At 57.7% G+C, this 22714-nt stretch overlaps 1 protein-coding gene across 1 annotated transcript; it reads left to right on the top strand.

The window, feature by feature from the left end:
- The first annotated feature begins 10898 nt into the window (after positions 1–10898).
- VRTN (vertebrae development associated) lies at positions 10899–12926 on the top strand. The gene has a single exon (XM_075501521.1). It carries the CDS (start codon positions 10899–10901, stop codon positions 12924–12926), a length of 2028 nt encoding a protein of 675 aa, XP_075357636.1.
- The last annotated feature ends 9788 nt before the right edge of the window (positions 12927–22714 follow it).

The following is a 22714-nucleotide window of genomic DNA, read 5'->3' on the forward strand; positions in this document are numbered from 1 at the left end:
TGAGGGATCCTACGAGCCGGAGTCCCTTCCTTCCTCAAGTACCTCTCACACATACCATCCTGTGCATGCTGCTGCTTCTGCAGAGTCTTTGGGCTTCTGTACATACCCCATAGGTCCCTCTTCCCATATGCCAAGTAGCTTCGTTCTCCTGGCAGTTCCCCACCTCCCAGCCCTCTCTTTTGTCTTTTCCCTCAGCCTTATCTCCCTCATCTTTGCTCTGCTATCTGCTCATGGGTCCAGGCACTTCAGAACACAAAATCGGAGTATACATGCGCAGGGATGAAAGAAGGCGCATCAGGCTGTTTCCTCAGTGGTGTCCCTTTCTCCTTGCCCTCATGTCCCTTCTCTCAGCTCTTTTACTGCTGGAATTCACAATGCTATCAGTCATACCTAAAGGTTAAGCTTCAGAGGGCAGAGATCAGCACTCTGAAAACCTGACCTCAGCGGTGACTAATTTTTATGTTAAAAGGATAGGGTTTTTTCTCAGCTGTTGCATCAGACCTGGGTGACGGTTGCTTCTAGGCAGTCACATCCTCTCACGGTGCAGTATTGCAGCTGTGGCAATTGTGTGTGTCACCGTGTCAGTGGTTACTGGGACTGAATTGACTCCTTTGCTCCCTCACCCACCTTATGGCGAGGGGATATGCCACCCCTTCCCTCCCCTGCTGATGAAATGGCTTCCCAGCACCAAGGGAGCCAGGGGGTCTGACACAGAGATGAGATGGCCACAACTGTCCATCCCAAACCCTTCCTCCTGCCTCCTCCTCCTCCTCCCTGCCCTTTGTCCTGTCCCTGTCACCCCACGACCACCACCTGATAAAGCACATGCTGTGAGCTCCCTTTAGTGAACCAGCTCCAGGATTTTTCCTGGGACCCCTCCTAAGGAAGCCAAGATCAAGAACAACAGAGAAGTGCCTTCTCTGTGCCTCTCCATCCCCCCGCCGAGGCTGTGCCCTAGACACTCAGAGCTGCTCTCGGCACCAAAACATTTACATCTTTTACAGCACTCTGGCTCTACTTCTCACGTTTCTCCCCCAGCAAACACCATGGCCGCCTCAGAGTGTGCCTGGGGGCAGGGCTTGGGAAAGGACTAGGGAATCACAACTTGAGCAGGGTTGTACGGCTCTGTTTACACTGCAGGGCCATATCTCAGCTCCCTGACTAGCTACAGACCCAAGAGAACCCCCCTCCGCATTGCTAACCCGTCACTAAACAGTCCGCCGTGGACCCAGGGAAGGGAGAGCCGGGCACGGCTTGCTAAGTCCCGGGCTCCTTGTGGCAGTGCAACTTAATTCCTTGTGGTGTTTAACCCCAGCCCCATCTGCTCCTGCTTGCTAGGTGTGAAACATCCCATCCCCCACCCTCCCCTGCCTGCTGTCCGATCCATTTTCCCCCTGCCCGGGACCGGTGGGGGATGCCCCCGTCCAGATCCTCCCGCAGCCCCGGCCTCGCAGCCCCTGCGTCCCGGCGGTCCCCACCGTCCCCCTGTGCTGCCACTTCCCTCCGGTCCCTCTCTGCCTGCTGGCCTGTAGCTGGGATGTGGGGAGCAGCCTGACAAACCCATCTTTCAGTGCCTCTGGGGGGTAAGTGGCCCTGGGTGCTCTCTGAAACAAGCAGCAGCTGCCGTGACCACCGAAAGAAACACAAAACTGCAGCCTTGACTCTGCAGCTTGCTTTCCCTCGGGTTTCCCATCCCAGGTCTTTCTTAACGCTGCTGGGTTTGTGCAATATTGCATAATGAAGCGCTGCCAGAAGAATATTGCCTTCCCGTGCTTTCCAAAATTGAATCTTCCGTTTCCTGTCCAGGATTCCAGTCTCCAGCCTCTTCGTACGTGCCCGTCCTCACTGAAGCTTGCAGCTTCTCCAGTTTGGGATCACCTGCAAGCTTTAGCCCTCTCTCTGATCATTAGTAAGGAAGGGGTAATGGAGACTCCCATCCGGAGTTTCAGCTCTGTCTGTATTAGGGTATGAACAAAACCAACTCATTTTCAGCTGGATCAGCAACCTGAACTGACTGACAGAGTCCCCCACACTCCTGTGTCACCCCAAAGCGGAGGGTGGGAATGGAGAACCGAGGGGGAGTGAACAGCAGAGGCCAGGCTCAGCGTGGCTTAAACCTCCATGGAGCCCCACCACCGGCTCCTGCTGTGATATCTTAATGATTCTGCCTTTTCCTCCTCCACGCTCTGTGCCTTAATTATCCTTTCCCCCTCCTGTGGGCCAAACTGCTCTGCTTTCTTTTCAATCCTCCTTCCTCGTGCTTTGCCTCTAACAGTGTCTTTCTACTGTACACTTCAAAGGCTTTGCTCGCTGCATCTCCCCCGTGCTGGCAGCAGCTGGTAACACCCCAAAGCAGGCCAGGTCTGCCATGAACTCACAGCCATTGAAATGGCTTCAGGCCCTTTGGATCTGGGCAAGAAGCAGGCATGGGGGAGGAGGGGTGGAAGGATTTTCACCATTTCACCTCTGGGAAGAGTTATTAGTAACACAGGAAAAGCGAGGGGGAAAGCAACCCCCTCCTCCACCCACCCTCCCCAGCGGAGAGCCTGCTGAGGGCAGAGTGCTTTTATGTGCAAGTGGGAGGGAAGGAGAGTGTTAGGGCTTCAGAGGGAAATGCTTTGATCTTGACTTTGAATCTCCTGCAGTTCCCGGCTCTCCCCCACCCCTCCCACCTACGGCCAGGACCCCAGGATGTGGCCAAGACTCCCGGTCCTGGCCCAGTGCTGTGGTACTGTGCTTGGTGCTTCACGCTTAACTCCCTCCCATGTGCCCGAGAGCCTTGGGGAGCCTCGGGGAGCAAGGGCACAGCACCAGCACCAAGTTCAAACCTTCCCTCTCATCTCATGGAACGGGAAGGAAGAGGGAGCCCAGCTGGACAGAAGCCAGAAGGGAAAACAGCCCCGAGCCAAGCACAAGAGAATTAGAGGTGGGACCTACTGTCAGGGCTCTGCTACCCCAGGGCAGGGGACAGGCGGACCTGGCTCTCCTGTGCACTCCTGGTGCATTAGACTGGTCAGTCCTGAACATCGCCCAGAAGATGAACTGGGAGGCAGCCACCATTAGGAGATGGACAGGGTGCTCTGGGTGACTCTTAGGGGACAGCACTGAGGTCCCCTGGCCCCACAAGGAGGGATCTTAAGTCAGAGAGAGGAGAACAGCAATGGGTGCCCCGGGTTTTCTCTACAGGATGGGAAGGAGGAGGCACTGAGGGGTGCTGGAGGAAGGGGAACGACCCTGAATCGTCACTGCAGAAGAAGAGGGCGACAGGGTGTGGAAGAACCTTCAAGGCCTCCAGTCTCTCTAAGATGGGACCTAGCGTCCAGGCCAGCTCCCCGCTTCTCTTGGGGAGATGAAACTCCGGGCTGGGCCTTGCCGCCAAGCTGTCCTAAAATTCAGGCCACATTCTTCTGCCCTCTGTGCTGTCCCTCTGTCCTTGGTTGCACAGCTGAAGTCACCCCTGCTCTCGCTCGCTGAGGTTGATGCACTCAGCTGTCCCTGCCCACCAGTTCTCACTTCAGCACCACTAAATAGATTTTGCTCCTCGCATCGTCTCCTATAATTCAATCACTCCATTGCTTCTGGCCGAAAACTCCCTGTAGTTTGTCACTCTCCCTCTCGGTGTGGTGCGAGCAGAACTGAACAAAATTGTCTCTCTGCTGGTGCCCAGCATCATCCCAGGGCACGCACAGACATGAAGGTGCCTCACGGGACCTCTCCGCAGAACTCAGCAGTCTGTCTATCCGAGCATCCCTTTCCATCCAGCCCAGGCTCCAGCACAGGCGCGAGGCAGTGGGTTCAGAGATGGTTTCAGGGCTGGGAATGAGAAGTACCAGGCAACGTGAACCCCAAACCAGGACTTCTGTCATTCAGTCCGAACAAGTTACTACAAAGATTGGGGCAAACTCCATGTTTTCCAGGGCCCTGTTGGGCATAGTTACAACAGAACCATTTGACCTTCCTTCCCCCTAAAACTGGTGGGCAGACTGCAGCTGCAACAACTCTATTTCTGTTGCCATCTCAGGCTGCAAGCTCTGCTCATTGCTCTTTCCTCGTGGAGCAATGCCAGGCACAGGGGAGAAACCCAGCCAAGACAGCAGACAATTAGGACCCTCCTGGAAGCCCCCATGCTCTCAGTCCTGCCAGCCTCTCAGCAGTCCCAACTCCCGCAACTTCGCAGAACGAAGATTCTGACTCTGCAGTTCTTTGGAGGGAGAAGGATGGAAAAAACAGAAGCCAGGGCACCGGCAATGGTTTTGAGGGGTTGGACGTGCCAATTTAGCCCATTTAGGTCAACCTGTTCCAATTCCAGAGGTGGTTTTGGCAACCAGTCCACAGTCTGACTTGCCCTGAATGGCATTTGGCTGTCCCAGCTGTTTCAGCCATAACCCATCCTACCTGGATGGTCTCCTCTGGTCCAGCCATGGAAAGTGCTGCAGTGTGTAGGGTGCTCTGACTCCCTCCACTCCTGGAGGTCCCGTACATGGGAGTGGAGGTGGGACTGGGGAGCTTTCCTGCTGTGGGGGATAACTGAGTGTTTGAATCTTGTCCCCATGTGTGGCCCTGTCGGGATTGTCACATGCCAGTGACGGAGCCAGAGGAAGCCCCACCTTGTACAAGAACCCATCACCAAGTACTTGGGACACCCTTCCTCATCAGGTTCAAACCAAGGAGAATTTTATCTACTGAACACGGAGGTTGCTCTTGACCTGGGAGAGGACTCCGTACCCAAACTTGGAGCAATAAAGCCTGCCTTCCAGTGCAGCTGGAAACATGGTGCCCTGGGACCAACGCGCAGCTGGACATCTCTGCCTTTGCTCTGGGACTTGTCTGAGAAAGGATGGGCTGCAGCAGGCAGGTTAAAGCACAACAGGCAGAAAAGCTTCTGGCAGCCGGAGCTAAACTGCAAAGGTCTCCACGGCCTACTGTCATGCTGAAGCATCCTGCACCAAATCAGGGAGCACTCTGGTCCCCCACCAAACGCCTCCAAGGAACAGAAAAATGCTAACTACTTGTTTATATGCTGGAAGCCAGTGTGTGCAGTCATCTGCATAACAGAACTGCCCAGGCTGTCTCTTTGTGTGTTTTCCAGCTCCTATGTTAATCACTGACCCTGCTGACTCCGGCATTTACCAGTGTCTCACTGCCCTGTGAGCACCGCTTTGCATTTGCAACCAAAGAAGTTAAAAGGATGAAGGATGAGAAGGGGAGCTCAGCAGCTGTGGGTATGAACACCAGCCTGCCGGGGAAAAGATCCGGGACTGGCCAGGTTGATAGCGAGAGTGGAGCTGGCTTTGGAGATATGAAGATTGCCCGAGGGGGAAAAAAGCTCACCAGGGAATGGTTTAGGTTTCTCTTCCTTGCGCTGTAGCTTTTCTGTGTCCAGTGAGAGTGACCCCTGTGAGCACTGAAGGCCGGGGTTCAGTGTCAGCTGGGGTGGTGGCTCCTAGCTGAGGCTGGGAGGACTCACAAACAGCTGGTCCACAGCTTCCAGGGAGCCCGTTCCTCCTGTCAAACCCTCCACGCCCAGCCTCCCCCTGTGCTCCTGGGCTCAGATGTGAGACAAGAGAAGTGGGAAAAAATGCTCTGGGGTCTGTGCTTCTGGGGGTGGTAGGATGCCGGGCAGCGAAAGTGTGCCTCGATGTGTGCTGTGATGCTTGCTCCCTGACTACCATGGAAGGGAGGGCAGCAGGAGAGGAAGCTGGGCACGTTTCATCTGTTTGAAAGGTCCATGTTTAGTTTTCTGCCCAAATTGCACAAGAATCCCATGTGTGGCATCTCCACAAGCCCTCCTGCCCTCATTGCCAAACACTGCAGCAGAAATGAATGACCACCATGAGGTTCCCTGCAGGTGGTGGCACGCAGGGCAGGAAGCCCTTGCCATGTCTGACATCGGGAGTTATTTTGCGTCCCTCACCGCGTGCGGGGGTTGTGGTGGGGCCTGGACTGGTCCCTGAGGGTAGGCTGGGGAGTGGAAACCAGATGCTGACTGCAACCAGAGCTACACAAACCAGGGGACGTGAAATCCCAAGACCAGCTGGTGAAGAGCCCAACTCTTCCCTCTTGTCCAAGCTATGTCCCCCCTCGTTAAAACGCACCCAGCCCTCACACCCAAGAGCAGACGGGCTCCTCAAGGACCCATTTTGTGGTGGTGTAGCTTGGGATGAGGCAGGTCCTGGAGGAAGCTCTAGGGGTTCAGGGCTTGTGAAGAGGATGTGGGGTGGAGGTGGCGTTGGCGGCTCAGCGATGCCAGAGCGAGGTGCCTGGTGCATGGGCTGTTTGCACAGCCCCACGTGATGCCTGAGGGACAGGATGAACCCATTGTGCGAGCAGGAGTTAAGGAGGGGGATCTCGGCCCCGAGATTAGGCTGGGGAGGCAGTGGGGCAGAGATAGCGGGAAGGAAGGCTGCTCCACCGAGGGCCTAGGCACGGACGGGCGGACGCAAGCCTGTCCAGGAGGCTGCCCAGAGCCAAGGGCAGGAAAAAGGCTGCCGTCATTTGGGTGCCTCCTGCAGACAAAGGAGAAGGTTTTGAAGGGCAGCACAGCTGAGCTTTGTCAGCCCTACGAGCCTGGGGTCCCCCCAGTGTTGCCTTGCCGTGGGGAGGACAGGCGCCACTTGGGGAGGGGAGAGGAAGGGGTAAGGATCTGGTCTCCTAGCTAGCAGCCCGGAGGAAGGGCCATGGCCTAGGCAGGAGCGAGCAGGAAGAGGGGCCGACACGCACATGGGCTGTGCCAGCCCCACGGTCCCGTGGCTACAGTGACACCCACTCGGGGCCTGTCTGCACCCCGTGGGACACGAGGAGTGCCCCATGCTGGCAGCCAGCTCCCACCCCGCAGCCCCAGTGGGCTCTGTCGCCCGCCGTGGGGCTGCAGTCCCGGGCAGGGTATGGGGCAGGAGGGTGCTGCGGGGCGGCAGGGTGCCGGGGAGCACCGGGGCGCAGCGGGGCAGGGCGGCGGGAGGCGGCGGGCCCTTTAAGCGCGGCGGCGGCGGGACAATGGCCATTATCACTTTAGCTTTGGAAGTGACCCCCGGCCCGCTCCGCTTTCATCTGGGCCGGGGCCGCGGGGATGGCCCGCTTCCTGGCGGGGGAGGGGAGGGAGGGGGCAGGCGGGGAGGGGCGGCCCGGCCCGGCCCGGCTCGGCCCGGCCCGGCCCGGCGCCGCACGCTGCCGCCCGCTCCCGAGGGTCACTGCGGGGCTGGCACCGGGGCGGCGGCGGCGGCGGGTCCGCGCCGCTTCCTGCCGCCGCCCTTAAAGGTGCGGGGCGGCCGAGGGGCCGGGCGGGGCGCGACCCGTGGAGCCAGGTGAGTGCGGAGCCGGGCCGGGCGCCGTCGGGGCCGCGGCTCCTCGCCGTCCCTCCCTAACCCTGACCCCGCGGGCTGCCCCGCCGCGGCGGGCACCTTCCCCCGGCGGGCGGGCGCCCCGTCCCGCCCTGCCCTCGGTCCCGGCTCGGCGGCTGCCCGGGCACCGGCGACCTCTCCCCCGCCCCGGAGCTGCTCGTCCCTTTGTCTCCCGGGCGAGGAGAGCGGCCGCCCGTGCCCCCAGCCGGGGCGCAGGGCTGTCCCCGACTCGGGGGCGGCCGCACGGAGCCGCCTCCGCCGCGCTGGGGAGAGGTGCGAGCGGCCGTGGGGGCTGCCGCGGGTGCGCTCACGGGCGGACGGGGCTGGAGGCGGCTGTCAGGCGCTGCTTGCACTCGGGCGGTCAGTGCCCCTGCCAGAGAGACGGCTGAAACCAGGCTCAGCTGCAGTGCTTTGGCCTAGGTTAAGGCGGGCCCGTGGCTTTTCTCTCTCCAGGCGAGCGTTGCCCCATTTCTGGGCTTTGGTGGAGATGTGGGTGTTGGCAGATGGAGCAGGCTTTCCCGCTGCCTGGGCTGCCAGTGCTGCTCACCTACCAGAAACCCCCTGGGATTTCTAGTGTGGTGGTATTTCTAGCCTAGACAGCTCCTGGAGACTACCGCTTCTGTGCTTCTGTTGCGTGGTTACGGCGGTTCAAGCCTCCTCCTCTCAAATGAGAGCCTTTACTGCTGGGGTGGCCTGAGCCTGCAGCTGGGGCTGGGCAGCGAGCCACCTAACCCAGCCGGGCTGGGGTGCATGGACACCCCTGTTCCTGCAAGGTGCTGGCAGTCCTGAGCAGCCAGGGTGGCAGGGGCTGAGGTCTCCTGGATTCCTGCTGGCGGGAGTGTTTTTGGGGCTGGCTGGGGGAACTTGCACTACTGGATGCCACCAGCCCATCAGTTTAGGTGAGGGAACGTGATCTGCAAGTGTTTGCTTATCTGTTACAATGCAAAAGCGGCCAGGTTAGGTAAAACCTCCTTTATCAGCAGCAAAAAGCTCCCTTGGTTACCTCTTGGTGCAGAGGCGGTTTAGGGAGCACTTGTCTGTCGTGTTCAGCTGGCTTCGCTGGGGGTGTGGGGGGAAAAATGTTCCCTTTGCAGGGGGTCCTCTGTGTTGAGAGCTGCTGGGTTTTATCCAGTGATGAACCCAAGCCCCCAGCTTGGCTGACTTCTGTTTTTGGCTTACCTGGCCCCTTTCCACCCCACCCCAGGAGCTCATCTGTGCTGTTTCAGCTGCGGGTTTTGCCTTAGGATTGCTTTCGAGGTCCTGTTGCTTTGGGCAGCAGGAGCTGGCAGTGACATTGAGGCTGTGGGGTTATCGCTGAAGAAAAGGATTAAGTCCTGTGCCTCCAGCTCTCCCTCTACTCCCCCTCCCCCAAGCTATAAGGGGGTGGGAAATGCCCACCAGGCCATACAGACCAGGCTTGTTGCTGACGTTCCCTAGCCTGTGTCAGCTCCTCACCCCCTCCAGGGAAAAAGCTTGTCTCCCCTTTCCAGGCTCTGCTGTGGGCGAGTGCTCAGCCGGGCTGCGGGGGCTGAAAGGGGAGGTGGCAGTGGCTGCTGCAGGGGGAGGTGGCAGGCCCTGAAAGGGTTTGTCAGGCCACGGAGGAGAACTTGGGCTCTGCCAGCCCTGCGGCTCTCCCAGGGACACCTCTGCTTCAGCTCCTCGAGCACACCTTGTTCACCACGGGCTTAGTCAAAGCACTGCTCTGTGCTTTGCACAGAGTAACTGCACAGAAAGCAGAATAACTTTCTATGAACCGGCAGGAGAACAAAAATACAAACCTGACCCGAAGTGACAACCCCATACTTGCTCAGACCAGGATTTTAGGACAAGTTTATCTCCTCTGCTTCACAGCTCTGTGTGTTCTGCATTGTCTCTGATACCTGATGCCCCACAGCTGTGGGAACAGCTGTAAGAGGGCCCTGGCCTCCAACGTGCAGGAGACCATGGAGGAGCTTGGAGCAGGGGAAGGGCCTGCTGACTAGCTGTGGGCTGATTAAAGGCAAGGGGCAGCAGCACAGAGGCTCCCTGCGGTGAAGTAGCTGGGATGCGGCCGTGTGATTCTGTGGCACCTCATCTCGTTTGCTGTTTGGTCATGGCCAGGGGCTGTAGATGCTACATCAATAATAACTTTATCTGCAGCAGGGCGCAGGACTGAGAACTGGGAGAGGTCAGGCAAGACATCTGCTTTACTGCAGAGCTGCTGCTTTTCCTGCCAGGCTCTGCCATTTTCCCATCTCCCTGCGGAGCTGTGAGTGCGTAGTGATACTTGTGAGGTGTTGTGAGAAGGTGGGTCTCTGGCTGGGATGCAAATCAAGTCGACTACAAAATGATGCCCTACATGTTGGGGGTGGCATGTGAATGAGCCTTAGGAGAAAATGGAGGAGACTGGGTTCCCTAGTTGAGTGAAGTGTTGTGGTCCCTGGGGAAAAAAAACTGGTTCAAGAGGGAGAGACTTGGGCTGGCTGGGGTGAGGGGCCTGAGCTGGCCGGTGGGGAAAAGGTGCTGCACTGATGGAGCTGGATCATGGGGTAAGGACCGTGCAGTCGTCATGAAAGCTCCTGGAGTGGTGGGGGCAGAGCTGTGTAGATGTCAAAAAGCTGACAAAGAGGGGAGTGCAGGTTTGACCCTGTGGATTGCCCCAGTGGGAACTGGCATGCAGAGAGAGGGAGGGAGGACGGGACTGGGACGGGCTCAGGCAGGGAAGAGGGCAGCCCTGAAGTACCCACTCAGCACTCACGTTTCGTCTGTGCCTTTGGGTTGCCTCCTGCCTGGTAGCTTGTCTAGAAGCCCTCCTTTTGCAGCTTCTCCCTGGCTGGTGGTGTGTGTGTCTGCTGAGCAGCAAGTGACATCTAGTGTCAGCTCAGGCAGCAGTAACTGTGGCTTAGGCTGGCTTTGGCTCTTCCTCGCATCCCAGGTTCTGTGACACCAGTTTTCAGTGCGTGCAATGGGTGCAGCTGCAGTGCCCTGCTCTGAGGGAGGGGGCAAGCTCCTTGCCCTTTCTTCTCTTGGGCTTGAACACCTTGAGCCATGTCCCTCCACATCCCCATGCAGTGTTGCTCTGTCATGGGTCCCTTCCTGCAGACATGACAAATGTTTCCCCTTTGAGGCTGTCTTCTCTCTGGGTGCTGGTAGCAGGGTGGTAAAACGAAAGGGATGGAGCTACTGGTGGGAGAGACGGGTGTAGGAGTGAGGCTGGGCGCAAAGCCAGGCGTGCAGGGACAGGAGGTGACCTGGTTTCCCACCCTGATGGATGCAGTCACTCCTTAGTTTCACCTAGACAAGTGTTTCTGGAGGCTGTGTGCCATGTGTGCTGCCCACAGGAGGTCACTGGAGAGCAAGCTGAGCCCATGTCCCTGTCCCAGGTCTGCCTGTGGGGACCCAGGCTTCCTCCTTTGTCCCTGGGAGTGTGGGTGGAGGGGTGAGCAGTGACCTTTCCTTTACCCTCTTCCCCTGACCTGTCCTTTGGGGAAGAACTTGACCTGGAGGCCAGGCCCCTGGCAGTCTGGAGTGTGCGCTGCCTTCATCTCCGGTGACTTCTTTTTTTTTTTGCCATCCTTCAGGATGATCCAGCGGCACCAGCTGGTGCAGTCTGTGCTGCAGGAGCTGCAGGAAGCCACCGAATGCTTTGGTCTGGAGGGCCTCACCAGTGCCGCACTGGAGGCAGAGAGGACCCTGTCATCTTTCTCCCTGCCTGGCTATTGTGGGAGGCAATTCCAAGAGGAGCTGGAGGTTGACCGGGTTGCCAGGAGCCTCTATCCTGAGGATGCCCCAAGTAACATGCTGCCTCTGGTTTGCAAAGGTGAAGGGAACCGCCTCTTTGAGGCTGCCAGCGTGCTGCTCTGGGGCAACCCCAGCCTCAGCCTGGAGCTGCAAGTGCGTACGGTGGTGGAGATGCTGCTGCACAAGCAATACTACTTGAATGGCATGATCGACTCCAAGGTGATGCTGCAGGCTGCCCGCTACTCCCTCTGCACTGAGGAGACGCCGGAGATGACCAGCCTCCCCATGGCTATCCTGGAGGCCATCTTCGATGCTGATATCAAAGCTACCTGTTTTCCTGGCACCTTTGCCAACATGTGGCACGTCTATGCTCTCGCCTCAGTACTGCAGTGTAACATCTACTCCATCTACCCCATGAGCAACTTGAAGATCCGGCCCTATTTCAACCGGCTCATCCGGCCCAGGAAGTGTGGCCCACGAACCTCCACGCTCCACATCATGTGGTCAGGGCAGCAGCTCTCCCGGCAGGTCTTCAAAGCGCAGTACTTTGTGGCTGTGGTTGGCCTGGAGGAGCTAGAACCCACAATGCCTTCGCCAGAGCCTCCTGTCCAGCCCATGAAGACCCTCGAGCTGCTGAACAGTGACCCCCAGCTGACCTACTCCAACCTGCGTGACCGGTACAGCATTACAAAGAGTACCTTCTACCGCTGGAAGCGCCAGTCTCGTGAACACCGGCAGAAAGCAGCTGCCAGGTTTGCAGCTAAACACTTCCTCCAGTCCTGCTTTCAGGAGGGGAATATAATCCCCCTCCAGCACTTCCGACAAATGTTTCCAGAAATCTCCCGATCCACGTACTATGCCTGGAAGCATGAGATGCAGAGCATGGTCAATGGTGATGCCTCTGTTCTGGCTGAGGCCCACGGGTTGCAGGAGCTTCACAGGCACGTCCCAAAAAAGGCTGATGTGGATGAGCCAGCAAATTCAGGAGGGAGTTTAAGATCCCCAAGTCCTTCCCTAGACCCCATCCAAGCAGGAATCTTCATGCAAGGAGCCAAATCCTACCTGGAGAAATGCATTTCCATGAACACTCTGGTGCCTTACAGGTGCTTCAAGCGCAGCTTCCCTGGCATCTCCAGGTCCACTTACTACAACTGGCGAAGAAAAGCAATCAAGGAGAACCCCAACTTCAAACCCCCCCAGTCCCCCTTGGATAACCAGAAACCGCTAGCGATAGGAAGGCCGTTCCTGCAGTTGAAGCCAAGCAGCGTGCCTGTTAGGAAGAGGCGGAACGGAGATGGGCCAGCACCCAGGAGTCTCCTGCAGCTCAAGCCCTCTCTGTGCTGGAGAAAGCAGCTGCGAGATGTGGCTAGGAGGCAGGTCCAGCAATGGCGGCTGCCGTTCTGCAAGTACCGCCTGCGCTACCCATCTCTCTCCTCCACAGCCTACTGGTTTTGGAAGGGCAGTGGCCAGGCCCTCAGGCAGCATCGCCTGCCCTGGACCAGCTCTGGCCGGCTGTTGAACCAGGTGGCTTCCCTGGCACCTCTGAGAGCAGAGCCAGGTGTCAAGCCCCGGTGCCACATGGAGGTAGCCACCAAGCACCTAGATAAGCCAGCGCCGGCCATGCCGTACAACACCACCATTTCGGGCTATGCCATGTCGGAGAGAGCCAACAGCCGGATGTTCGTGATGGATGTGATTGCCACTGCCCAGTTCAAGGCACAGGCCAAGCTGTTCCTGCAGCAGCGCTTCGAGTCGAAGACCTTTCCCACCTACAAGGAGTTCAGTGCCCGCTTCCCGCTCACAGCCCGTTCCACCTATTACATGTGGAAGCGTGCCCTGCACGATGGGCTGACGCTCGTGGATGCCTGAGCGCTGGTTGCCAGCTGGCTTGGCCACAGCTCCTCTGCTGACGTGCCCTTTGGCTCTCTGGTGGGGTGCCTGGGCCGGGGCTCTGCTCTAACTTTTGTTTCAATTTGTATTTGTTTTGTTCCTAGTCTCTGGCTTTCTTTTCTGTGTGGTTCAATCAGGTATGGAAGTGTCCTCGCAGTGCCCATTCCCAGAGACAGGAGGAGTGGAAGGAGAAGGCACTGAGCTGCCCCAAAGGAGAGGGGCTGGAGGGTTGTCCTCTCTTTGTGCTCGGAGGGTGAGCAAGGGAGGCAGTAGTGTTCCAGTGTCACGGGATGCTGCCAGGCCTCTTGAGACGGAGGATGTGAAGGTCTCTCTTCCCCAGGCACTTGCTTGAATGAGTAATGTGGATGTACAGGACGAGCGTGGAGATGCCCAGCATCCCCTCGGTGAGCAGAGCAGTGCTGGCTCAGCTGTGGGTGAGGAGGGGTTGGGGAGTGCTCAGCTTTACAGGAGGAGCATCTTTGGTCTGGGTTCTTCCCAGCTAAGGAGAATAAAAGCTTCACTTGGTGTCAGCACTGATGCTGCCTTGGTTTTCTGGCTCTTAATACCTGACTTTGGCTGCCCTGATCTTCCCTAGAGGGAGCAGAGGCTGGTAGAGGAGGGGACTTGTTTGTGTCCCCACTGTAGTCTGTCTGCTGGGAACACTAAACTAGGAGCCAGTGTCCTCTGCAGGCTCCGGAGAAGCTGTTCATGACTTTTCTGGTCTTGTAGCAATAACCTTTCATACAATCCTTTACTCTCTCACAACTGGCAGCTGCCTTACTTTTCTAGGGTCTCTCTTCCCTAGTGCCTGGGAGAAGGCAGAGAGACCGAACCTTGTGTGCCCAGTGTCCCTGTGTCCCCTGTGCCGTGCTGCAAGCTGAACGCAACGTGGGTGTCTCCTTGCAGCAAGCCTAGATGCATATATCTCACTTGTAAGAAACCAAAGCAATAAAGACTCTTCCACTCCTAGTCCTGTGTGATTTCTTACTCTTGCTTGTGTGATTTCTGAGCAGGGCTTTCTCCTCCCTGTCTGCTTTCTAAAACTTGCCTGTGGGTGGGGAGAGCCTGCATGCTCCTCAATCCCTGCTCCTGTGAAGGTCCTCTTCTGCTTCCTGGGACCTGGTGGGAACCATCTGCTCGGTGATGCTCTGGAGGCCTGGCAGGGGCTATGCTCTCCCTGGCAAGAGGACAGGACTCGCCTCCCAGATCAGATGCAAGGCTGGAGACAACGCAGTGGGCACAGCTCTGTGACGGTAGGGATGTGGTGGCAATGTCTGAGATGTCAGCAGGTGGCCCTGCCCTGAAGAGGTGGTGCTGTACTGGGAGGCTGAAACCAGCTGTTTGCACCTCTGCCCTGCCAGTGTCTCAGGGTGCAGGGCTGTGGGGGTCCCTGCCTGCCCAGGCCCTGCTGGGGGTCTCCAGAAAGCCTTGCCTCCTTAGTGTGTGAGCTCCCCTGGGGTGCCTGCCAGCAGGACTGAGCTGTAGGGCATCTGGGGCTGGCTGCTACCACCGAGGAGGGTGGTGACAACTGCAGTACCTGCTCTTATTTCCCACAAAGCTGCTGGGTGTCAGAGCACCCTACAAATGTGAGGGGAGAGCCTCGGGAGCCCTGCACCTACATGATCAGTCCCTGAGGCTGGGTCTACCAGCAGGGCTGAGTCTTGTCTTTCTTACCCTTGGGGCTTTGCAGGAGGGTAGGGAACTTTAGTGACCTTGTTAGGAGTCGAGATCCAGTAACTCCCCCTGCCCCCACAGCCTTGCTTGCAAATCACTTATTTTTCTTTCTTCGATATGTTTGGGACCTCTCAGTCCCTACTGCAGCCCAGTCCTGCTTCAGATGCAGCCTGCCTTCATTGACCACCAACCTCTTAGGCAGAGGGGGACCTGTGCTAGAAAGCCCTGCTGAGCTTTCCTGGGCATCAACCTGCTTGAGAAAGCGGGGCTCAAGGTCCTCCTGTGGCATCCTTGGGCCTGAGCTATGTGGTGGAGCAGCGCTGAGCCAGTGGGGCATCTCTTCAGATACCACTTAACTCCGTCTCCTCGGCGCTGGTGGGTTCTCACCACCACCCATCCACCCCAGCGTACCCTGTGTGGTGCCAGAGGAGGGGATCCAGGGCAGCGGGTGCCCGGGGAGGGGGGCACGTGGGGAGCCAGGAGCTGCCGAGCAGCGCTGTGTGCTGCTGCAGAGAGCCCTGGGCACCCAGGCTCTGCGTGTCAGGAAGTAATTGGAGTAATTAGCTGCCAGGGCTTCTCACCAGCGAGCTACTCCACGGGAGTAAGCTGGTAATTACTCCAGAATGATTACCTGTGTCTCCAAACTGCCAGAGGCTGGAGATTGCTGCTTTTGGCTGCAGCGGTGGCTGCAGCAGTGGCTGTGAAGGTGGATGCTAGACCCCCGAAGCGTGCCCTTCCTCGGCTGAGCTGAGGGAAGGAGCAGGGAGGGTGGGTTTTCTGACTGTGGCCCCGTTTGGGTGGCCCTGAGGCTGAGGCAGACTGTGCTCGGCAGCAGGGCGGTGGCTGGGGCATCCTTCGGCATGGCACAGCATGGTGGGTGGCTGCCAGCTGCTGCTGGGGGCAGGTGGGCATCAGCAGAGCCTGGGGGAGTCTCTGTGGTGGGAGGTGCCCGGTGCTCTGCAGGGCAGAGGGATGGCTTCTCCTGCTTCCCATCACCCCACTCTCCCTGAACTGGGAGCGTTGCATGCCTCACACCGGGGTACGGTTGCAGGATGAATCTCTCCCGGGTGCTGGCCTTGGGCTTTCTTCCCCCATCCTCCACCACCCCCTTGCAAGACATTTTTGAGGAGTCCTGGTGAAGAGATCTAGGTGTGATGGTTTTTCTGCTCTTAGTTGGATGCCTGGGTGGGGGCATAGTGGGAAAATAATAGTCATCCCTCCGAGGGGTTTTACAAGTGCCCTTATGTTTCTCCCTCCCCAGGCCTTGATGGCAGCAGGGTCCTGGTGGGTCTCTGCCAGTTGAGACTGCCTAAATGGTGGGTGCTTGTTATTTACTGATGTAGTTTGTGGCTGAGCAGAGTTTAAATTGGGGGGAAGCTATAGCACTCCATTCATACCCATCATGCTGCTCTTACACTGAGCTGGCGGTGGGAGATGAACTTGAGGCGGCCCCGGCTGCTCCGCACCGTGCTGCTGAGCACCAGCCGATAAATCTCTCCCTTTGCACGTGTGGAGCGAGGTTTAGCTCAGGTGCCACCTGAACTCCCTCTCAGGTGCGCGCTTAAAAGCACAGACCCCAGCAAAGACAGAGATGAAAAGGCAATTGAAATGCAGAGGCTGGGGGGCTGCAAAGCCTGTGGGGAACAGCCCCCGCCTGCCTGTGATTTAGGGCTCTGCTCCGCCACTAACGCACCCCATTCGTGTCTGTGGGAGGTGGTTTGCAGGTGCAGGAGGTGGGTGACACAGTGCAGCGGAGCCTGCCTGGACGCCGTGCCGTGGGCATGGTTTAGTATGCCCAAGCAAAGCTTTGGGGCACGTGTTAGCTCAAGCACCGCTTTGCCTCCAGGTTTTGCACAAACAGCTGGTTTGTCAGTGCAAAGAGCAAATAGTGTTGGTCTTAAAAGCATCTCAAGGTAGCGAAAGGGTTGGGGTTTGCAAGCCAGCTCCTGTGCTTCTAGGATTAGTGATGTAGCAGCAGCGAGAGGACAGAAAAGTCAGTGCCACCATTCAAAACTGTTCCTGAGCTGACAAGGACAAAAGCAATTCATTATCAAGAATATCCGTGTGGGGAGGGGAGGAAAGAAGATGAGGAGAAAAAGGAAAAAGGGATCTTTGGGATCAGTCCCCTGAGTAAGTCCCTCCATAGGTCCGGGCTACAACCCAGCTGTTGAGAGAGAGCCCTTTTCCTCCTGGTGCCCCGGGGTATTTGTGGGGAACCATCTGCCTCTGTCCGGCAGGTTACAGCGGCCACGGCCGGGTCCCTGTTCTCCTACAGCCCTCTGCCTCCTTCCCATTAAAACCCATCTCTCAAGCGCCGTGGCTGAAAATGTCTCCCAGAGTCCAGCTGTGGCCCACAGCTGCCTTGCCGTTGTCCTTCATGAAATACTTTTGCTGAACCAATTTGCCCTGTAGGTCTTCACGCCAGATCTGCCTTTTTCATGCTGGAGCAATGGCTCAGGCCTTTCCCCGGTCCCTGCTGGCCAAGGAGCTCCCTGCCTGCTGCAGCAATTCCTGCTGGCAACCCCTCACTGCATCTCCCTGCATTTCATCCCATCTCCACCCCTCCTGCCTTCAAGGTAGCCCAGTTTCTTTACTCTTCTGTATTTCCAAACCCTCCTAATTTTGTCTCATTAGCAAATGGCACCAAGGCACCCCTCCTTCCCATGCTGACTTGCTCGTGAAAATATGGGAGATCAATCCTCATATGGATCCTCAAGGATTTTGCCCTCCAGCCCAACAGATCTTCTAAAATACCAATAACCTGTTAGTACCTATCTTAGCTTTCTTGAACCTGACAACTGTCCGTGTGGCTCCATCCCAGCGGTTTGGCCAAGGTCCAGATGCAGTGTTCCCTGCCTTTCCTCTTCTAGAAAACAAGTGAGCTGATGTGTAATGCTAATTTAGCACAGTCAACATCTGGAAAACGCCAGAGCTCTGGAGAAAATACTCAGATATGAAAGCACTTCAGGAAGGAAAAAATTCCATCTTTCTAGCCTAGTACTGTCAAGAGTGTACTGCCTGCTCCTAGACTTTGATATATTACTTTGAGGATGGTATTTTGGCAGATGTTGCATTTATTTGCATTTCATTTCTCCTTCATTGGCTTCTTCCTTTGCCCCTCTCCCCATCCTTCCTCCATCGCTTCAGTAACCACAGCGGGAAGGTGGGAGAAGGTGGGGGAAGGTGGGAGAGCTGCGAAGGGATGGACACCCCCCGCCAAACTCAGGTGTTTGAGAACAAAGTTGTATCTTCCTCGCACTCCTGCAGCTGCGTGAGCCTGGGCAGGGGGCGGGCAGGGAGCTGCCTGCGCAGCGGGGAGGACCCCTCGCCCCCGGGGCTGTCCCTCAGCTCTCTGGGCCAGGAGAAGGCAGCACTCCGACCGCACTCCGGCTTCCACGAGACACGGGGTTTGGTCCTGCCTGACATTTTGATTAAGCAAGAAGATTGATTTAAAAATGAAGCCAGCAAGTACTGAACGGATTAAAAACCAGTTAAGCACCATTTCTCCAAAAGTAAAGAGGGAGCCCTTGCAGCTGGGGGATTTCTGCTGGGAAGCCTCAGAAAGGCTCCCAAGGATGGGAGCGAGCTGAGCGCTGCCCTCAGAAAAGCTCCTGAGCAGAAATGGGGGGCAGGAGGGTTGTGTTGCCTGTGTCCAGCACTAGAGCAGGACATCATGGCATTTTTGGAAGTGAATAATCTGGAAAAGCTCAGATGAACCAGGGGGAAGGTGTCCCCTTAGGGAGAGAGCCCGGCAGCTCAGCCTCTTCAAGGCAGCGGAGATGGCAGCACAGGGAAAGGGAGCTGGGCAGACCTTGGTGGCACCAGGGCCGAGGGCTGGCAGCAGAAAGGAGCCACGTGCACGTGGGACCTAAGCACTGCATTTTAAACATCAGTGGAAATCAGCCATGTGAACTGCTGCCCAAAGGCCTGGGTGGCTTCTTCTTTTGCTTGCTGAGAAAAGGAGGTGGAAAAATCCTGGCCATGTGGGGTGCAGTGGGGTGGGGGGAGAAGAGAGGCTCTTCCACCAGCCACACAAGAGCCCATGTCCCAGTCCCGTCCCGCTCTCTGGCACGGCTGGAGAGGCAGCACCAGCTCCTCTGCCTGGGGGAGCTTGGCCTGAGGGGAGCTCCTGCCCATTTGGGGTGGGGGGACACAAGCCCTGTCTGGCCTAGGAGCTCACAAGTCAGGCACTTCTGGCACTTGTTAGCCTTGAGTCTCCAAAGCCCCCAAAGTATGACCTGTGAAGAATTTAAATTGCATTTTTAAGAGACACCTTCTAAAGGGCAGCTGCGGTTCCCTTGCAAAGCCCTTGGCTCTGAGGTACAGCCTGGGCACCAACTACAGCAAAACTGAAGTCAGCTCAGAGGAGCGGTACATCTGCAGACATGGTCCCCAAACATCCCTGTGCCTGGACACAGCGCGGGCGTGGAGGGGGACGGTGGGGAGGGGGCTGTGCAGGGGTACGGCCCCTCCGTGCCGCAGGGGGACGGATGAGCAGTGCAGAGCGATGCTAACACCCTCCGGCGCACCACCTTCGCTAACCACCCCCTCCCGTGGCATCGCAGCAAGCCCCATGCGTCGCCGTGGGGACAGCATCTGCCTTGTCCCCAGCAAGGCGTCCCCACCTACCACTCTGTCCCCTCTCGGCACCGCTTGTCCTCCTGCCCCATGGGGACAGCTCAGCCCCACCAGTGTGTTCCTTCACGTGTGGCTACCGGAGGCTGTGGAAGAGGGAGCTGGTGTCTGTGGGGAGAGGGGAGGTAATGAGCCTCCTGATTTCACAGCAGCTGATGCCTTGGTGATGGCTCTTAATTGGCTTCTCTCTGCAAAAATCCTCTCCCACCCCAGGAGAGAGAGCATTGCCACAGGCTGTGCCTCCCCGTGCTCTCTCTGCTGCAGGCTGTTTTTGGGGAGCACAGGGGAAAGGATAAGGTAGGCGAGAAGATGCACTGCTAAATGCTTTTTTAAATTTTTTTTGGACAGGAATAGAATATTTGCCCTGTCTCAGGTAATCAGCTATTTCCTTACTGGATTGCTGTGAAGGGAAAACACTGACTGTGCCATTAAGTGAGGCGAAGGACTTACCCTGCTTTTATTTCCCTGTGTCTCTTTTCTCGCCAGCCTCCAGAGGACAGATGGGCACCAACTACAGCAAAACTGAGGTCAGCTCAGAGGAGCGGTACATCTGCAGACATGGTCCCCAAACATCCCTGTGCCTGGACACAGCGGGGACGTGGAGGGGGACGGTGGGGAGGGGGCTGTGCAGGGGTACGGCCCCTCCGTGCCGCAGGGGGACGGATGAGCAGTGCAGAGCGATGCTAACACCCTCCGGCGCACCACCTTCGCTAAGACTGCTGAGAAGGATTGCTTACTGGATTGCTGTGAAGGGAAAACGCTGACTGTGCCATTAATTGAGGTGAAGGACTTACTCTGCTTTTATTTCCCCGTGTGTCTTTTCTCACCAGCCTCCACACAACAGATGGGGGGAGAATCGAGGTATTTCTGCCCCACCAGCACTGGTTGCAATCCCACCCCGCCGACAGGCACTGCACGGAGAGCAGGCGGTGGCTTTGCCTCTGCAAGGAGCTGCGTCCTCCCAGGTAGATGAAGGTGCCGGGAGCGCAGCAGGAAGGGCACCCCGTGTCCTGCCCCAGTGGTTTCCACATCGCCTGCCTCAGGGATGACCCCGAGGAGAGGCAGGTTGGCTGAGAGGATGCGGGGGGACCAGTGCCACAGTGGATCCCTTCAGCCGGGGACAGGGTCCCGCAGGGGTCTTGTGTCTCCCACAAACCGCACCAGCTTCTTTTCCCTTCTCTTTCGTCCTCTTGCCTCATCTCTGTGGGAAAAGGAGTGAGATCTGGCACGGCCCCATCCCCACATCCCTCATCGCTGCTCCCCAGCCCTGGTCTGCAGCCAGCGGCCCCGTTTCAGCATGCCGCAGCGCTCGCCGAGGGCCACGCGGCGCGAGCAGAGCCGGGGGAAGCAGGCAGTGGCTCAGATGCATCGGCTGCTCAGATCTGCGGCCAAGGCGCCAGTGCTTTTTTCCTCAGCAGCTTTCTTCCTGACTGCGTCCCAGAAGGAGACAGGATTCAAAGGCCAGCCCCACCCTTGTCACGGGCTCCGTCTGCCCCATCCTTAGCTGCTTCCAAAGAGAAATGCCCGCCGGGAAGTGCTCACCTTGACGGCTGTGGAGGTTACAAAAGGAACCCAAGCTGGAAGATGACCTGTTTTCCACTGCTGGGAAAAGAAATGGAAGCCCAGCACACCTCAGACAGGGCTGCCCTGAGATCCTGGCTGAGCGAGGAGCATCTCCAGGGCAGGGGAGGGATGGAAGGGACGTTCAGCTGGCTGTGGGGAGTGGGGCTGGCTTGGTCCCAGGGTCTTCTTCTCACAGCAGGGAGGGCATCTGGGACACCTGGTGATGGCACTTCTTGCAGCCCAAAAGCTGCCCAGCGTGTGAGATGAGGGAGGGGTGTTTGGGCACAGGCGCGGGGAGAGGGGCAGGGGATGGGCTTTCTGGTGACTTTCTGTGTCTGTCTCTTGGTGTCACCGGCTTAGGGCAGGAGCTGGGTGTGCTGGTGGGGCCACAGGGCTGGGCAGGGGCATTTGGGGAGCAGTGGGCAGGAGGGCGGTGGGACGGGGTTGCTGGGGCCAGGGGGTTGCAGGACCATGCCTGTGCTGGGGGTGCCAGACAGCACCTGCATTCGCAGGGACAGGCACCTGCAGCCCGCTGGCGAGGAACTGAGTAGCAAATAGATGTCCTAATTATGGACAACAAATTACTCCTGAATGGAGAAGGGGGGGCTTGTTCTGATATATCATGGGACTCTTCAGCACCTCTTGTGATTATTTTTTAGAAAGCTCTGGGGCGCGGGGAAGGACAGCAGGTTGCAGTGTACACCCTCGGAGGACATCACTATTCAACCACCCCCCCTCCACCCCCAGCTCAGAGAACCCCAAATCCTCCCTCGCCAGCCACCAGGAATCCCGCTCCACCACCGCCCCTCCGCAGGGGCACAGACCGTGTCCGCACTCCCTGCCCTTCGCATCGCTTCCCACAGCTGAGACCTGCTGGGCCCCCTGTGCTCCCTTCTCCTTTCTGGGCTAGAGAAGTTGCCAAGCCAGAACTCGAGGCTATTCCTCCTTCGCCCCAAATTTCTGAGTATCCCCTGTGGGATCAGGACCGCAACGGAGCTCTGCTGCAGTGCTGGGGTCCTGGGTGGGAGAGAGACCCCTCCTCTGGGAGGACAGGAGGGAGGGGGTGAAGAGTCACCTCTTCCACACCCACTGGTAGGGTTTAGTTTAACGCTTTTGTTTTTTTTAAGCTCGATCAAATTTCTGGAGCTTGTGTCTTCCCCGACTGCTGTGCCTTGTTGTCTTTTTGCTTCCTTCCCTTCTGCTCGGGCGGCTGCAGCAGACAGTGTGAGTCTATAATAAGTTATTCAGCACCAGTCTCCATGCTGGTCCTCAGATTTCAATTTCCACATGTTTCCCTTCAGGCTGTTTCCAACTAATTTCCCCATTTGCATAATGCCCCCCTTAGGGATGCTCTGGCACAGCCCCTTCCCCCCCCCCCCCCCCCCCTTTGACAAGATCATCAGAGATTCAGGCTATTAGTGGAAAACACTTTAATTCTGTTGGCCCTTTAGCCCAAGTCCTTCCCCATGCATCTGCAATTAAAAAAAGACAAAGAGGTGGGTTGGGGTGTAGGGGGACAGGGTGCCCACAGGGAGTGGGCTGGGGGCTGCTGGCCCCCCACCCATGGCAGCCCCTGGAGGGAACCAGCCAGCAGAATTACAAATTCAGAGGCAAATACAGTTTCTCATTGCTGATTCTGGTCCAGCAGCCCCGATGGTTTTGTCTGGACCAGAATCGGCGGGGAGCCCTGCACCCCTGCCCCCTGGCAGACAGCCGCCCCCCGTCTGGGGGTGCTCAAGGGGGAGAGGCGGGGAGGGCTTTAGCTGGGACGGCACTGAGCGGGGGGGCAGGGGGTCTGGTTGCCCCTGCTGCATGGGCACCCATGGATGTCCCCTCTCCGGAAATAGTGCTCCTGTCCTGCTCGGTTATGAGGAGGGACAAAATGCCCAGGAAGG

This window comes from Mycteria americana, chromosome 5, assembly GCF_035582795.1.
Source record: "Mycteria americana isolate JAX WOST 10 ecotype Jacksonville Zoo and Gardens chromosome 5, USCA_MyAme_1.0, whole genome shotgun sequence".
NCBI lineage: Eukaryota > Metazoa > Chordata > Aves > Ciconiiformes > Ciconiidae > Mycteria > Mycteria americana.